Genomic DNA, 17374 nt, shown 5'->3' on the forward strand with positions numbered 1-17374 from the left:
TTTATTGATTCTGGAAAAATAAACATAACAAATAAAGAGCCTTCTGACAATGTTAACTGTTATATTATATTCTTTTTGAAGCAATTTTTTTAAAAGTTTATAGAGATCAAATGAAATTAGATTTTTGTTATTTTAACCATATACCTATATCATACGAAATACAACTCCAACCCAATTAGGTTGTCTCATTCAAAAGAGTTAACCAATCGAAGAGCATCTTTAAAAATCGTTCCACCAAATCGATGGGTACTTATAATTAGGCGCCCGCGCGCCACCTATGCAGTCGTTGGCTTCTTTTTAGCAAAAAAATACCTACACCTACCATCAGTTTTTCGAGGGCTCTGAGTTCTGAGAAAAAGAGCTGTCAGCTGAGGACATCATAGAGAGCGAATGTCGTTTTGAAGCGTTGCGGTTTCATCTATCTTCGTCGACAGTATAGTGCGGATTTTTTCGTCTTCGTCGCCCGTATCTTCGTGATTCCAGACGCTCTGGAAACAAGGTAAGTGCACGAATAATGTTCAAGTACTTAGACGCGCATCCACAAAAGGTTTTTTTCCATCGATGCTGCGCCTTGTTTATTTTACTCGCACGCGTTGCCTGCAGTTGGCGGTTTTTTCGTGAAAATCGTCATCCCGTCCAACGCCGGCTCTATGGGAAATCATAAGTAGACTATACTTATAATAGGGAGAGCTTTGTTTTGAGGAACCTGTTGCAGCGGTTATTGCTTTGTTTTGATTTGTAGACCCCAAAAAGTACCCGGCGTTTATAAGATAATAAAGCTGAGCTTGTACTTATAAGGCCTGTGTCTGAAAACTTTTAGATTTTTCCTCTTTTTTTCAACAGTTAAATCAAGATGAATCTTTGTGGTAGTATGTCAATGAAAGATCGTAAAAGCCGTTTAATTATGTTGCAAATGAGAGATAATGATCTGACTTTTCGTTCTAAATATCTTTTTGGCATATTTAAAATAGCTCTGTCAAGTTTTTATTGTTTCTTTTTAACACGAAATTTTAGTCAAAATATGTACATACATCACAGTATTTTGGAATTTTAGTTTTCACTATATGTTAATGTTTTTTATAACGTAAATATAATTGTTCTTCAGATGTTTTATACTGTGGATCTATTGTCTCTGCGAAAAAACAAAAAGGGTCGACTGCCACGATGTTGGATAGCAGCAACAGTGATGAAAAATTACCGCAAAATGTCCAAAGAAGAGATAATCAGTGTGCAAGTTGATTGTGCATGGTGAGATTTTTATATTCAGAATTTAGAATATTCACACTATTATAAACATTCTAAAATTTTTTATAAACTTATATTGCAGTGAAGATATCATAGAAGGTGTGACAGGACATGAGGGTGTAATACGGTTGAGCCTATACCTGGCAGCCCAACTATCTTATGGGGCTATAACAATTTTTCGAGATCAAGTGAACTACTTATTTGGTATTAAAATTTAATTAATTTTTTTTTAATTAATATCAAACTAGCAAAGTGATTTTTATTTTGGCCAGAGGAATGTTTGAAGTTGTTAAGCTTGCCAAGCCTTCCAAAGAAGAAAAAAAGGTCTATGATCACATTTATGATATTTGTAAAATCTAATCAGTGTTAATTTAAATAAACAATAATTGATTGTTGTATAATGTCTGTAGCAAAAAAACCAAAGCTGTTGATGAAACAAAAGATAAGGAAGTTGAAAACTCAGCTATTAATCTACCTAAAGATGAATCTCCGCACATTTTGTATAATGAATTATCAGGAGTGGACATCGAAAAAACATTTGAAGGGTTTGATCAAACAGACCGACACCAACTCATGGAAGTAGATGAATCTGAGGTGAGGGTTCAATTAAAAAACATATAACAATTATTCGTTTTTGAAAAAAAAACTAACTTTTTATGTATGTACAACATGAATTTCATAATTTAGGTAATAGATGAGCCATTGAGATTACCATCTTTGGGTACAATTATCCAGTGAGTATTATGCATTGTATTAATTTATTTGTTATAGATGGATTATATTCATTAGACTATTACTACTTAGTATTATTTTTTTACAGCTTCTCAAGCATTCCACATGAAACAGATATAGGAGAGTTTATTAAGAATTTTCCAACAGTGCAGCAGTCACAGACTGGTATAGATACTTTCAAAATTTATAATATATAATATCATTTATTTTATAATAATAATAATAAATAATATCACAATATTTTATGTATGATAAAATTGAAGCAGAAGGTGATATGGACCAAAGAGCTCCTACTGAATCTGTAGTCGAAGATAATGATCCTCCAGCCACGCCAAAAAGGACATCTCAGGAAGCAGCCGATAATATAAAACTAAGAACTCCTGCCGCATCTGTAGTCGAAGATGACGATACTCCAGCCACGCCAAAAAGAAAATCTTATCAGCAACATGATGAAACTCCAAAAAAAAGAAAACGAGTAACGTTCACGTGTTTATCGAATTTTATAATTTAAATTATTCAATAAATCATTTTTAAATTTCTCAGATTTCAACAACAGAGACAGTAAGGAGTCCCTCACATCGTTCTGTGCGCCGGTCACTCGTAAACATGATAGAAACTGAGTCTATTCAAGCAAATACAGCTCAAACAGGCAATTTAGATCTACCTATGGATGAGAGCTCTCAAGAAGTACAAAGTACGTACATTCATACTACCGATTTCGCAAATAACTATATTTTCTAAAATTTATATATTTTTTAGTGCCTGAAAACGACCAGAGATTCTCACCCCCGACAGAGAGCACGGGAACTCAACAAATGGCAAACAGAGAAAATATGGGTGGAGTTCTGGTAAACCCAATTATTGAAATATCAGAAGTTTCGACGATTGTAGCTGACGAGACTACGAACTTTGTTGAACCAAGCGGTCTTCTGAGACCCGAACAGCCGATAATCAGAGCTGCATCTAGTGCCCCTGAGAATCAAGTGCAAGATAATGAACAAGTAACGTAAGTTCTTAAGCGCGTTTCAAATTCATTATTAGCAATGTTGATGTTTGAAATGTCAATTGATAAATTCACAATTTAGAGACAGACCGCAAATTCAACAACCAACCATAGATCAAGAGTCTGAATTTATTTTACCAGAACTTAACAGTACTTCAGCAACTCCATCAGCATCCAGAAGAAGACGAAAGATAGTTCGGGACGAAAACAAACAAATTAAAATTAGATACGTATCTGACTCCAATGCATTGGATAACATTTATACAAGGGTAAGTTTTCAGATTAATTTGTTATATAACAAAATTTCATCAATGTTTCTATATTTTACGATTTATGCTTATTCCAGACGAAAGAATCTTCCCGACCCGATACTTGTGGCAAAATACCAGCGAATTCATTATTGTTACTGCCATCAGTTGGACTGAAAATTGGATCGCGAGGGAATAGAGCCTCCTGTTCTTGGTTGGCAACAATTCTTGAACTTTTTCTTAATAACATAGAAAAACCTTGTACCAATGAACTTGGTAAGTTAATTTTTATTCCATTTATCATTATGGATTTCCCTTATTAGTTATAACGCAACATTTTATTTAGATTTCGAGCAACTACCTCACAGAGATAATTTTATCAATAAAAGGCCACGAGGTTCTGGAATTCAGGGCATGGAAAGTACTGTCGAACCGAGATCGAAAACACCGGTACTTGGCCCATGTAGTCCGTCGCACTCGCAGAGGCAAATCGATCAGCAACTTATGCCACCTCCATTGGCGCCTGCCTCATTAGTACACAGCCATGAATATTCTTCACCCCGACCACCAAGGTTTTATACATTTTATTTTTGCAACGCCTTAAATATTAAACATGTTATTATAACTAGGCTAGATGATGTCGTTGTAATATTTAATCAAAAATATTTTGTGTGTTCGTTAAAAAAAGTGTTGTTTCACATGAATGTTATATTTATAATTCAAGTTGATGTAAAAAGTTTTTAACAACTATGTAGTTTACTTCATACATGTATACATAAATGCATATTCGTTTTTCTTGACTGTGAAATAGGGGATTTCCTGAGTCGATGGAACCAACATTGGCAGTATCACCAAGACAGGTTAGGCAACGCAGCCAGCCATCGGCTATCGAACCCGACGTGCCGCAGACAAATGCGGCACTGCCCACGGATGAGTCGGTGATACCTCCCGAAGCGGACCAAGCCGGTGTCGAAGCTGAAGCACCATATGGTGACATGCCGATGCCAATAAATGAGCCAGTCGTAGAGCCTCCTGAAGCCGGCGTGGTTGAAGTACAAACTAAACCACCAAATACAGTTGCAGCAATGTCAGAAGAAAGTTTTCTTGCTGGTGTTCGTTGGCAGCGGCTAACCAAATCAGCGCAAAATGAAACAGAGTAAGTTTTTTAAAAATAACAGTAATACTTCTTTTTTAAATTAGAATATTCAACAGTAATTTTTGTTTCATACTAGTATCTTTCGAAATATTTAAGACTACTTATTTAATTTAAATAAATACAGAAAATAATTTTTTTTTTATATAGGGATACTCTTTTGCAATCTACGCCTGAATTATTTATAACACCGGATGAATTCCATGAGCTTTTGCGAAAATTGTGGGAAGTTATGATGGAGTTTGGGGAACCACCTAGGCTGTCTTTTGATGATGTATTCATTAAAGGAGAAATTTCAGTACTTGAAGTTTTAAGATATTTTAAATATTTGTTCGGTGAGTATTACTCTTTTATATACATATATGCTAACATTTGTAATAAATAATGTAACATTTTATAATATGTTTAACTTAAACACAGTATAATATAACATTTTTATTTATTATAGAATTTGAGCAGAAGCAGATACTGCGTATTGAAGAAGTATCTCTTTTCGAGAACTACATTTGTAAATTAGAAGAAATAGAAGTAGACGAGAATTGATACCTCAACCATTGTTATGTATGCATAATTAATTAATTTTAGCGTCCATTTTATTTAATTTTTGATCAATTTGTGTGCTTTTTATGCAAATTAATTTTTCGAACTAATTTTTTTAATTTTTACAAGGTCTACATTTTATTTATTTAATATTTAGCGGCTATATTATTTTATTGTTGATCAATGAATTTGCGATTTTATGCAAATTCACTTTTTAAACTAATTTTTTATACGGTTACAAAAATTAATATTTTATTGATGTAATATTTTACATCCATTTATGAATGAAATTAAAAAACGATCAATTTTTTAAAATATAAAAGTGTACATACATGCAACGTAGTGTATATAATGATGAAATTTTGCATGTTTTACTTAATTGCACATGAATAAAAACAAAACCAAAAAGCGAGAACAAGTACAAGTTGCAGATGCGATATTGTAAGCGTATATGAAAGATTCTTGTGATATTAAATTACATCGTATGTATGATTTCTCGATGTTGTCGATTGTTCGTGTAAAATCTTGTGATGTCATAGGTTTAGAATTACAGTTTTTATTTACATATAATGCACTATGCTATGTGTTATAAATCATTGAAAGCATATTTTAATCACTTCATGAAATGAACTCTACGTTCTGTTTTGTTTTTAAATTGATAAATTTTGTTTTTATGCATTTGTATGCAATAGATATCGTATATTTGGTTAATCCATTGTAATAAGATCGTCAAATAATTGTAATAAAAATAGTGTATGATTAATATTTGATAATTACAATCATATTGTTGAACAATAATAATTTTAATGAACTTTAATGTTTATGTCAAACGTCAATTAATAAATAAAAAATTTTGATTAAAATACATATTTGTCGTAGTGTAGAGAAAACCAATTTTTATGAGATATTTTTATGATCTAGTCAATCATAAGATGATAAACTACAAAATGTAATCTTTGGGAGTAATAATCTTTTGCACGTTCTGGAACTTTGGTGGATTTTTCAAAAACCTATGTTCGTAGCCTTAGGATATTGTACTTGAGATGTATATATGTATATAGGAGCTGGTTGTACACTCGACGGACATTGATTCTGAGGTAACGTGACTAACTTGATCGTCAACATCGCCATTGTCGATAAAGGGGAAATCGCGATTTGTATGTCATGGTGACGGTTTCCGTTACCTCAGCATCAATGTCTGTCGAGTGTACGTTTATCACCGACGATTCCGCATTGACAGTTCATAAGTGAATCTCTGATGTAAAACTATGGCCGATGTTTGTTTTACACTAACTACTAACAATAATATTTTTTTAGGTATTCTGAAAAATATTTATCTAAATAAATCTTTTTCAGAAGCTTTCTAATTCAAATGCTTTGATGCGATTGGTCGAAACTTCGGCGGTACCACCACTTGTTCTGATGTTCGATCCTTGTAGCGTGACATCACACAGTTCCCTGCATATAAACCCTTTTATAGGCTGGGGTAGGGGGGGGGGATATAAACCAAATGCATTTGTCATGTGTCCACATTGCCACCAATAGAATAGTTTTGATTTTGACCGCCTTATAGTTAATTAATTTAATAATTTAGGTATTGTGTATATTTTGCGATAGCCGATACCACTTGTGGTCTTAATACCAACCAAAGAAAAATATAATACATGCTTTGACAAGTGAAGTTGGCTGGTTGGCTGAGCGGCCATTTGGGCTGTGGGCATATAGCGCATGGCTACTCAGCTACAGTTTCTTACAGTACCGCGTGGCGCACAGTAGGCATGATTGGCAGCGCATTGCGTGTTTGTTTTTAATTGTTTACCTGTAGTTAAATAAAAAGTTAACAGTTCGACCGAGCAAACCATCAAGATGTTGGTTCTTTTCGAGACCCCGGCTGGATATGCCGTTTTCAAGGTTTGTTTGTGTTTTATTTTTGTCATAGCGTTCTCTTACATAACCTAGACGCGTCGTGCACGTGCTCGCTCATAAAACTTGAATTTTAATTCTGCACCCGAAACGCGTTATTTTGTCGATATGTATTACATAAATTTGCTGAATTTTCGTGATGTAAAATTAACCCCCTTGACGATTTGTAATTACAGCTGTTGGATGAAAACAAACTCGCCAAAACAGATAACCTATACCTTGACTTTGAGACGCCTGAGGGAGCCAGCAAAGTGTAAGTCGATTTATAACAATTCTTTTACTCAATATTACTGTCTTTTATTATTAAATACTGTTCAATGTAAAACAATAATTCCTATTAAAAAATTTATTTTATTTACAGTCTCAAACTTAAGCACTTTGAAAAGTTTGCGGACACAACAGAAGCCCTTGCTGCCACAACAGCAGCCGTAGAGGGAAAACTATGCAAGTCCCTGAAAAAGATGTTGAAGAAGCACTGCTCCGAAGTACAGGAGCAGCTTGCAGTTGCAGATGCCAAACTTGGAAATGCCATTAAGGACAAATTGAGCTTGCCGTGCGTTAGCAACACTGCTGTTCAAGAGTTGATGAGATGCATCCGCAGTCAAATGGACAGTTTATTGGCTGGTTTGCCAAAGAAGGAAATCACTGCTATGGCTCTAGGTTTAGCCCACAGTCTTTCTAGGTACAAGTTGAAGTTCTCACCTGACAAAATCGACACTATGATCATTCAGGCTGTATGCCTTCTGGATGATCTCGACAAAGAATTGAATAACTATGTCATGAGGTGTAGAGAATGGTATGATCTGATTTTTTTTGCTGTTTATTACGTATTTAAAAATCTTTATCATTTTAATTACAATAATGTTTATTGCAGGTATGGTTGGCATTTCCCAGAATTGGGAAAAATTATCACAGATAACATTGCTTTTGTGAAAACAGTTAAAATTATTGGTACACGAGAAAATGCAATTCAGTCAGACTTATCAGACATTTTACCTGAAGAGGTAGAAGAGAAAGTTAAGGAAGCTGCAGAAATTTCCATGGGAACAGAAATATCGCAGGATGATATTCTTAATATTGTGCATTTATGTGATCAGGTAAACAATAGTTTTATTAACAAAAAATAACAATCAATGCTAAAAAAAAATTGTTGTGTTGCTAATTGATAACTTTTATATTGCAGGTGATAGAAATCTCCTCCTACAGGTCACAGCTGTATGACTACCTCAAAACCCGAATGATGGCGGTGGCCCCAAACCTCACAGTCCTGGTTGGTGATTTGGTTGGTGCTCGTCTCGTTTCTCACGCCGGATCTCTCATCAATCTCGCCAAACACCCAGCCTCCACCCTTCAAATTCTTGGTGCTGAGAAAGCCCTCTTCCGTGCTCTTAAAACAAAGAAAGACACACCAAAGTATGGTCTTATTTACCACTCACAGCTTGTTGGACAGGTAAAATAATTTCGCATTTGGTTTTTATGAGTTCTTTGAGAAAGTATAAATTACTCTGTAGAAATTAAATAAACTTTTTTCTAATAAATAATTCAATCGGTTTTGCAGGCTACCACAAAAAACAAGGGTAAGATGTCGCGTATGTTGGCAGCCAAGGCATCACTCTGTACAAGGGTAGACGCTCTGGGTGAAGAATCGAGCTTCGAGCTTGGTGCTGAACATAAGGTTAAATTGGAATCTAGACTTAGAATTCTCGAAGAGGGCAACATCAGGAGGCTTAGTGGTACTGCTAAGGCTAAGGCTAAGTTCGAGAAGTTCCACACCAAGAGTGAAGTCTTGGAATACCCGACAGCGGCAGACTCTACTCTTCAGAGCCAGAAAAGGCGACACTCCGAGATCGAGGAAAAAAAGCCTCTGATCGAAGTAATCGGTGAGAGCAGCGAAAGCCCCGAGAAACCCAAAAAGAAAAAGAAGAAGACAGAAGATGACGCTCACGTAGAAATAAAACAGGAGGTTGAAGAAGAAGCCCAAGAAGGCGAGGGCAAGAAAAAGAAAAAGAAGAAGAAGCAGGAGGTCGAAGAAGTGAAGGAGGAGCCTGTCGAGGCCGCAGAGGCTGAAGAAGGTTTGTACAATTTTACTATATTTTATTTTATTTTATTTTTTATTTTATTAAAACGCGTAGAAATTAAAATGATATGCTAAGTGTTTAAATAAGTTGAAAAGAGTATATGACTTAAAATGTAAAAATATCATATAAGCTATAAGTAGTATAAAATAAGGCCAAACTCACAGGTGTTATTCAAGTGTTAAATTCCTATTTTATATAATTCATCAAGTGTAATATGCAAGTCTTATAAATAAATGAATATTTATTTGCTTTTAGAACCGAAAAAGAAGAAGAAAAAGAAGAAGAAGGACCATACAGAAGAGGCAGACACCAGCCAAGCAGCTGAAGAAGAGATGGACACCACAGTCGCAGAGGAGACAGTCACGGGTGAAAAGAAGAAAAAGAAAAAGAAGAAATCTCAGTCGAATGATTAATTTACATACATACTTATGTAATTAATTTTTATGTATATGAACTCATATATAAACAAAAGAGCGCCGATATAACAGTGATTGTTATTCTTTACAAAGTTTTGTCTCGGTGAAAAATGTCTATCTGCGACCTTTAGAACATTTTTCAAGAAAGTATTGAGTCTTATATTATTATATGTATTTTATATCCACAATGAACACACTCTATGTAAATAATGTTCTATCTACTTTTTTGAGAAAAAATAGAAGGGAATACATTCCCCACAAATATATTATCTTTTTGTAACTCTATCATGATTTTCTAAGCCATTATATTTTTAGAAAGATTAATAAAGTCAGTTAAGAAAAGTAAACACAAGTATTATTATTGTTTCTCTTGTCTGGTGATCAGATTTATTAGGCATAAAGAGAAATTATTATACATGAATAAATTTATACAAATGAAATGCACATAAAATATTTTTTGACAGATTGTATCCCGCTATGACGTAAAATATATTATAATTTTCATCAGATAATTTTTATAGTCTGTTGTGTGATACGCTCAAACAGACTTTCATACCATAGTTTAATTAAATTTGGTAGACACTCCGTCGCCAGTATCTGGAAAAAAGCTTTAGCTTTGACAAGATTCGTCTATTCGTCGCTTGTCATCGTTTGTACAATTCAACATTAACGTCACAGCTTCTGAGATGAAAAGATAAATTCATCATCTAAATTCTATGGAGAAATAAATCGACAGTCTTGCGGATTCGACGAAACACTACAGCAAGTAAAAAACAGCACAAAGTTGCCCTTTCTACATATAAAATCTTAATCCTTGAGATATAGATGTTTAAAAAAGTAAATGGTAAAATGTAGTGTGATCGGTGCACGTATATATATGAACTAAAAGCTACTGATGAAACATCATTGCACAAGAAACTAAGTTTCTTTCCCTACGGTTTGAAGAAAAAAGATTACAAACGAACAAATCATAACGTAATGGAAGCATTCACCAATTACTTCAACTAAATGTATGATAAGAGTAACGTCTAATTTAAAGCTAAACATCGATTCGACGAACGCATACAACAAATTTAATTCGCTGGTGGTGGTGGTTCTGGTTGACTAATGACCTAAATAAAGTAATGATTACAGATAAGTTCCGATACTCTTTGAAAGAGGAGTCGACAGTCGAAATATCGTTTACGTAAATTTTCTCAAATCTATATTTTTTAAATTTATAGTTTTACTTGGATACTTATATATTTTTATATTTTAAAAACGCCATGCATATATAATTTAAAAAAAATATAGATTTTTTTATTTTTGGCTATCAACACCTCTTGCAATTTTGATACTATGATTACACATAACGAAACGATACTTGAAGACACAATCACAGATTTACTCACATGCAAAACACATAATAAACACATAATCCGCTGCTGTTAACGGAACCAACACATTAACTTTGTGGGCATTTTAAGGAGGTTGACTATTCAAAAAACAGTCTCGTTGCAGCTTGGAGTTTGTGTAATAATAGAACTTGGACCTTAATTTATTAATTAGTTTAAGTGTAGGTAGGATGCATATTACTTCCACTTGACTTCATTAATCAAAAGTTTATGTATATTTTTCGAGCGTTGTAATACATTTTCTTCAAAACCATGTCAAGACGGTACTGTACAACCGCAGAATCATTCTTATAATTCGTTATATTTTCCAAATTTTCGTGAATCGGATTGTCATATATGTATATGTACTCATTAACTCAATCCGTATGTTAATTATCTGCACTTTGTTAAGTCCATTAAATTAGATTAATTATATATTTTACATACATAAATTTGCTTTATAAAGAAACTGTGTCCCTTTAACTTAGATTTGTAAAAATGACTAATTTCGCATGGTATAAGTTCGCGCGGATTTTTGTCCTACAAATTCCGAAATGAAAAAATTCATATTTTAATTAACACACGAGTTCTTGCGTATAAAAAAGTTACGCGTACGTATTATAAATTTTTAGCGCTTGCTTAACCAGCTTTTGCGAATACCTGAGCAGACACAGCACATAATTTTTCTGCAGCCTCTGCCGTTTTTAATGAAACACAATACCGTCTAAAGAATAACTTGTCTAAGCCTGAATTAAGGTGACAATTCTTTTTTTCAAATGAAACGACATATTTTTCTGATTTTATTAATGCTCACTCGAATAGATTGAAAAAACTATGCTTAAAAGTTAACTTTTTGAATCTGATGTAACAATGTATATTTTTTGTTAATTGTGTTATCACATTATAAACTTTATTTTTCAAAAGCTACATAAAAGTTAAAAACAAACCTTTGTTTATTTTTAACTTGTATGCATTAACTAGTAATTTTTGTATGATCATAAGCAATACAAATTAGAAAAGGGATTACCAGCATTATAGCATTCAATTTGAAAAAAATCACACCCTAAAGATGGTTCAAAAAGTTTACGTTTAATAGTTTTACTGAATCCTGTTGGTAAAAACCAAAATAAATTTGTTACTTTGAAAATTTGTCTAACTAGTATTAGTTAATAATAAGGTTAATCGATTACCACATTTCATTACACCTGTACAATGCACAGACGAATGCATGTAATATATTTTTGATCTTAAAAAAATAAAGGAAAGCTCCATACAAGAAAAATATTGCACAGATGACTCGGTATGCTGCGGACTGTGCATTAGGGAACTTAAAAAAATCACGTAGCGCGAATTATTTACCTACCACGATTCTGTACTCGTTCTAATATAGTTTTCTTTATATATATTTATAATATATGATTTGTATATATATATATATATATATATATATATATATATATATATAAATCGAAGTAATTTCAACCTAGATTTGGTCATATTTTGGAACAATTAGTTTTCTGGAAGTCATGCTGATGAGCTTTTTTTAAGTACCGACTCTCGAATAATAAATAACTTATAAGAAATCTAAATCAAAATAGTATAAGAAAAATTTCTAAAAATTAAATTTTCCTACAAAATACTTGCTTGTGTAAATAAGATGATAAAAAATCTACTACATATGAAAATTAAAATTTTCTCTTAATAATATTATTTCTTTGGTCTCTAATTCCGAGAAAACAATTTTTTCTCATATTAAGAAAACATTTCCAATAGCTGCTATACAGTAGTAAATCTTTTTCACTTCGCGCGCGTTAAAAGAAAAAGTTGTCAAAAAGGTACAAAAAAATGTAAATATTATACGAATAAAAGTGTCGTAAAAATGTCATTCTTATATAGGCGCGACGCGAAAGGTACCCCAAAAAACTAATTTTCCTAATGACCAAATTGTACTGAAATACTTTGCTGTGAATAATTTTCACATCAAGATTCTGACTTCTTGAATTATATACAACACACGAAATAACGAAGGTGCTTGATTGCGTTCCTTATCGAATGCTGGTGAAAAGATTGAGTACAGACTTGTTCTCCTTCTGACTGCGTGCCTTGCTGAACACATTCCAGAAGCGCAGAGTTTCGTCGCCGGCTCCAGTAACGATTGCCTCACCGTCGGGCGACATCGCTAAGTACAAAACTCTATACGAATGTCCAGTTAATTTAGCTACTTGCGTAAGGCTTGGATACTTCCAAACGAGAATTTGATTTTGCGAGTAACCATGCGTGCTGACTAACTCCGAACTGTGTTTGCTCCACGCCAAATTACACACCTGCAACAGAAATGTGAAAATGCATTTATAGAAGTGAGTCATTTTGACTTAAACACGCGACCTTAAATAATACTCCATAAATGTGTCATCTATCGCGTTTTTCAGTAGCAATAGAAAGCCAATTACAGACAAACGTTAGTTTCAAGCACTCCAGAAGCGCTTCAGCGCTCTCAAGAACACATTTGCCAATAGCAAGGTGAAACGCACAAACACTCGATAAAAAGTCCCGCTACGCGAGCTTCAAACTTTCATGCCAAAAATGACAGCGTGACGCAAGCAGCTCCTCCACACGTGCCGCGCATTAGAACAATCTCTCACCTGCGATCCCGTGTCGACGCACTGCATGGGCTGGCCCGTAAGCGTGTTCCAGAACCTTATGCACCTATCGGCGGTTCCACCACCGGAAGCCAATAATCCGTGATGATGTGGCGACCAGGCGATAGCCTTGACGGCAGCGAGATGCTCGGTGTAGGTCTGAACTGGCGATAGCGAGTGCAAGTTCCAGACGTAGAGGCGGTTGTCGTTTCCACCACTGGCGAGGTACTGGTTGTCGGGGGACCACTTGAGACCGCAGACTTCCTGCCGATGAGCTCCGAGCTTACGTTCGCTCACGAGACAGGGCGTACGCACGTCGCGTAACAAGATCAGCCGATCCCTCGAGCCCGACGATAGCACCTCGCCGTTCCAAGCCAACGCGCCTACGCGCGCGCTGTGCCCCTGCAACTTATTCACCTGTGGGCAGAGAAAAGAAAGAGAGTCGTTTAGTCTTTTGATTCAGTGGATTCGGAGAAACTCGTTTTTAATCGAATCGCGCGCCCACGTGTGTCTGCATGATAGAAGTTTGGAAGAGATGTAGGCGATGAATGGAGTCGAGACCAGGTAAAGATTGCTTTTGGCTGATTAGCGCACGTGTTTTTATGATTTGATTTCAAATTGGCGATTATTCGATTCAATAGAGATAGATTATTTCTGTTTTCAGAGTCGCGCATGAATTTCAATTAGACGCGATTTATAATATTTTCGTCATATCTGTGCGAGAAAAAGTGTTTGAAATGAGAAAAGCGAACCAACATGTAGCAAGAGAACTACACAAGTAATGAGATACATAGAGATAATATGGCCACGTGCTGTTCACAGCGCGGAAATACGGCTCAGATATCTAGGACGATCGTCTTCAGACGGTAATTATTCTCAGTCTTCAGTTCAATATCCGTCGTGGTCTAATTCCCGTTCGAGGAGATAGTTATTTAGTTTTAAACGACTTTTAATATTAAAGTTAATGTCATAGGAACACAACTAAATTAATGTTTAAAAAATATTTTTTTAATTTTCTAGTCCTCGATGTTTTAGTGTTACAGTAAAAAAATTTAAAACAAAAAACTTTTTGATGCGCAATCTTCAAGTCGAAATTTCTCAAGCATATCTAATACCCTCAAATCTTCGAGATCTAAAGTACCCAAGGGTACTGCTTTAATTGAGATTTTTCACCTCTGAAAATAGATTCACAGAAACCATCAAGAGCGAGGCTCCGCGTAATGGCGAGCGGAAAGAAGAAAAAAAAGTCTCCCACGGCGTTGCGCAATAAAAGGGTCCGCGCGTAATTAAACTCGAGGAAACGAGCGAAAAGACGTGTATATATAGCTGTACATACCTGCTTGTTCACCGCGACATCCCAGACTTGAATGTAGCCGAGATTCGTACCGACTGCGACGAGGTTTCCCCTCTCGTTCCAGGCTACCGAGGTGACGCTGTTTCCGTCTCCAGACAAATCGCACAATCGCGTTACTTGACTCGTACAAGCCGACCATAGATACACGCAGCTGCCCAGTCCTACACTAAGCACGTTCTGTGACGACCAGTCCACTAAGTTCAGATAGAAATCGTCCTGTAGTTCAGGGGCGTCCAGCACTTTGAACGGGATCCTGGAGATCTTTCGCGTGGCTTTCCTGGGCGATCGTAGAAGCTTCTGACTCTTGGCACTGAGCGGCGAGAGCGAGTAAGGTGAGGTCTGATCGAGCAGTGCCTTATCTTTTGTTGGTGTTGTGAACTTGAAGAGATTTTTGCCTGCCAGGGGAGACAATATTCTACGCTCTTCACACTGGCCTTTTACGTCCTCTATGCTGGCACCTGATGGTTTTGAAAATCATATTGATTAAGATAATTTAATGTTTTTTATAACTAATTGAAATTTAGCTTAATTTTTTAAAAGCTCCTTTATCAAATCATTGGTTGAATGCAAAAAGTTGAATTACCTAACAATTCATTCTTCAACAGGCAGGAGTAAGCTATTCCATCGCGACTCCCTTCACCATTATTTTCTCTGGTCTTTTTGTTTACAACTCCGGTTCGATTACTCTCAGAAATCATGGAGAAAGTTGTTTGCCAGTTGTTGCCCAGTCTTGTTGGGATGAATCGGTCAAAACTGTTGTTTGACATCTTTGTGGGAGAATAGAAGATAGGGGTAGGTGGTGTCGGCAGCGAACAGCTCTCCATAGCTTGAGGCGGCTCACTGTTCGCTTGCTTTAGCAGTCTTTTCTCATAGCATTCATCCATTTTTAATATTAATAATTATACTTTGGTTTTTTCTAATCTTGTACTTTCCTCGGGTGAGGTCCAATCACATAGTTAGTTTAAAGGTACTGAAAACAAAAGAATAAAGGTTATCTTCACTATATGGCCCTACAATTTAATTTCGAAATAAAACCATTTTGAACTCATTTGAAAGAGAACTCATTGGGCCAAAAAAAGAATGTTCCAATGTATTCTTTTCATTTATTGAATTTTTTAATTATTATTAATCACTGTTCCCATAAAAAAAATTCGAGCGAGCAAATGAATATTATATAAAAATCCCATTACACCTAATATGAATTTTTAGAACAAGCTACTTCACCTCAAGATTTTGCCCAAAGAAATGTGTCACTATCTTGAAGTTAGACGTATATAGAGGCAAGATACACATGTGTTACCACATTTCTGCAGATAAGGCGTGAATATTGTATATTTGAAAAACGATTATCACCGCCTGATAAGACAACCAGCAAATATGCCTTACCGAAGCCATTTATATAAATCAGAAAACCTTCCCACCCCCAGAATTTCTCTCAAGGAATCAAAAAAGCTTCCTCGAATCACCCACATCCCACTGTGCAATCAAAACCTCAGAAAAAAACATCCTCTCTCTCTCTCTAAAATTAAAACGATCCTTATCTACGCATATACGAACTAGTCTCTCTCCATAATAAAAAAAAACAAAGTCACATTGACCTCCCATTATACAAGCATGCAATGAAGCTCGGGACTATCGACCCGTTTATGCGTATATCCAAAAGCTACGCGTTAAGTTCAAGAGCATCGACACAACACTATTTTCCAAAAATAAAAGCTGCCCCCGCCCCTTTCGACTATGTATAATAATACGCACAGACGTACAAACGCGGACCGAGTTTGGTCTTATAATAAGTATACTGTAGCCAAAAAGAACCGCAGACCTCAAGCTCGACTTCCTAACCTCGTGTCTCCCACATCCGCGGAGGAAAATCCGCGGAGAGGAGCTTATTCTCACGCGAATATTAATGTCGTCGTGACGTATAGACGACAAAAGAGAGAAACGCAGAACTTACGCTACATACCCTATATATATATATATATATATATATATATATATATATATATATATATATATCTCTCTCTCTCTCTCTTTCTCCCAGACTCCCTCCCCACGCATGGCGCGTCCTCGAGCTCGATCAACCGAGTATAACGTATCTCGCGTATAGAGTGAAATAATCGATGCAAAGTCGAGAGAATTTAAAGGCCGAAAACTCACCCCTTGTTAGAGCTGCAGTCTTGGTGCCAGGCATGTCGTCAACGACGGCGTCCTCGCCAGTCGCAGTGCACTAGTTCAACGTTAATCTATAGGTATATATATGTAGCAACACACACACTCTTGTTCTTAGGAAAAATTGCTCGCTTTTCCTTCGTCGGCGCGGACACAATGGCAGGCAAGTATGTAAGATCCGCAGAATAACAACAGCTCGGAAGAAACGACCAGCGTCGAGCGCACGATGTCTGCGTATATAACAATAAAAATATGCGTGTATACTTATAATAATAATACGAGACTCGTTCTCGTAGGTTGTATATATATGTGCGGGTACGAGCTTGGGGGTCTGGCTTTCTCGACGACGATTCCCACAAGCCAACCTCACGCAGTCTGCTCAGAAGCGCGACTGTGAATGCCGAGGCGGTTGGAACTTTGCTGTGGCTGGCTATGCTCTCTGACCGACTGGAGGGGGTATGTATAGAGAGGCGTATTATTAGGCCGACGCTGCAAGTGAGG

At 35.8% G+C, this 17374-nt stretch overlaps 3 protein-coding genes across 5 annotated transcripts; 2 read left to right on the forward strand and 1 right to left on the reverse strand.

The window, feature by feature from the left end:
- Positions 1–288: 288 nt before the first annotated feature.
- Positions 289–5698, forward strand: LOC100294644 (REC8 homolog). The gene is made up of 16 exons (XM_008216866.4): positions 289–499; positions 1106–1248; positions 1328–1449; positions 1518–1569; positions 1656–1839; positions 1933–1979; positions 2066–2142; positions 2241–2452; positions 2521–2671; positions 2737–2983; positions 3063–3249; positions 3327–3504; positions 3575–3800; positions 4040–4384; positions 4532–4716; positions 4830–5698. Exons 2-16 carry the CDS (start codon positions 1106–1108, stop codon positions 4922–4924), a joined length of 2451 nt encoding a protein of 816 aa, XP_008215088.1. The 5' UTR covers positions 289–499; the 3' UTR covers positions 4925–5698.
- Positions 5699–6626: 928 nt separating this feature from the next.
- LOC100117102 (nucleolar protein 58) lies at positions 6627–11527 on the forward strand. Its single transcript, XM_001601386.6, has 7 exons — positions 6627–6832; positions 7021–7097; positions 7206–7640; positions 7719–7941; positions 8028–8294; positions 8403–8916; positions 9178–11527. The coding sequence occupies exons 1-7, from the start codon at positions 6788–6790 to the stop codon at positions 9333–9335; spliced, it is 1719 nt and encodes a 572-aa protein (XP_001601436.1). The 5' UTR covers positions 6627–6787; the 3' UTR covers positions 9336–11527.
- Positions 10925–17284, reverse strand: LOC100117139 (fizzy-related protein homolog). 3 transcript variants are annotated; one of them, XM_001601413.6, is made up of 5 exons: positions 16862–17284; positions 15288–15674; positions 14687–15162; positions 13354–13767; positions 10925–13035 (listed from the first exon to the last, which is right to left on the reverse strand). In XM_001601413.6, exons 2-5 carry the CDS (start codon positions 15586–15588, stop codon positions 12757–12759), a joined length of 1470 nt encoding a protein of 489 aa, XP_001601463.1. In that variant the 5' UTR covers positions 15589–15674; positions 16862–17284; the 3' UTR covers positions 10925–12756. The 3 variants fall into 3 exon arrangements, with proteins under 3 accessions (XP_001601463.1, XP_008215090.1, XP_008215089.1); XM_008216868.4 differs by lacking the exon at positions 16862–17284 and adding an exon at positions 16527–16637; XM_008216867.4 differs by lacking the exon at positions 16862–17284 and adding an exon at positions 15929–16374.
- Between the last annotated feature and the right edge of the window lie 90 nt (positions 17285–17374).

Source organism: Nasonia vitripennis, chromosome 1 (assembly GCF_009193385.2).
Source record: "Nasonia vitripennis strain AsymCx chromosome 1, Nvit_psr_1.1, whole genome shotgun sequence".
NCBI lineage: Eukaryota > Metazoa > Arthropoda > Insecta > Hymenoptera > Pteromalidae > Nasonia > Nasonia vitripennis.

Bases quoted from the DNA above. Each gene is read 5' to 3' on its own strand.
- LOC100294644 (XM_008216866.4), top strand. From the start codon at position 1,106: ATGTTTTATACTGTGGATCTATTGTCTCTGCGAAAAAACAAAAAGGGT. The intron at 1,450-1,517 runs GTATTAAAATTT...TATTTTGGCCAG, and splicing joins TCAAGTGAACTACTTATTTG to AGGAATGTTTGAAGTTGTTA. The intron at 2,984-3,062 runs GTAAGTTCTTAA...TTCACAATTTAG, and splicing joins CAAGATAATGAACAAGTAAC to AGACAGACCGCAAATTCAAC.
- LOC100117102 (XM_001601386.6), top strand. From the start codon at position 6,788: ATGTTGGTTCTTTTCGAGACCCCGGCTGGATATGCCGTTTTCAAG. The intron at 6,833-7,020 runs GTTTGTTTGTGT...TTGTAATTACAG, and splicing joins CTGGATATGCCGTTTTCAAG to CTGTTGGATGAAAACAAACT. The intron at 7,641-7,718 runs GTATGATCTGAT...TGTTTATTGCAG, and splicing joins GTCATGAGGTGTAGAGAATG to GTATGGTTGGCATTTCCCAG.
- LOC100117139 (XM_001601413.6), bottom strand. From the start codon at position 15,588: ATGGATGAATGCTATGAGAAAAGACTGCTAAAGCAAGCGAACAGTGAG. The intron at 13,768-14,686 runs GTATGTACAGCT...CTCTGCCCACAG, and splicing joins ATGTCGCGGTGAACAAGCAG to GTGAATAAGTTGCAGGGGCA. The intron at 13,036-13,353 runs GTGAGAGATTGT...TTTCTGTTGCAG, and splicing joins GCGTCGACACGGGATCGCAG to GTGTGTAATTTGGCGTGGAG.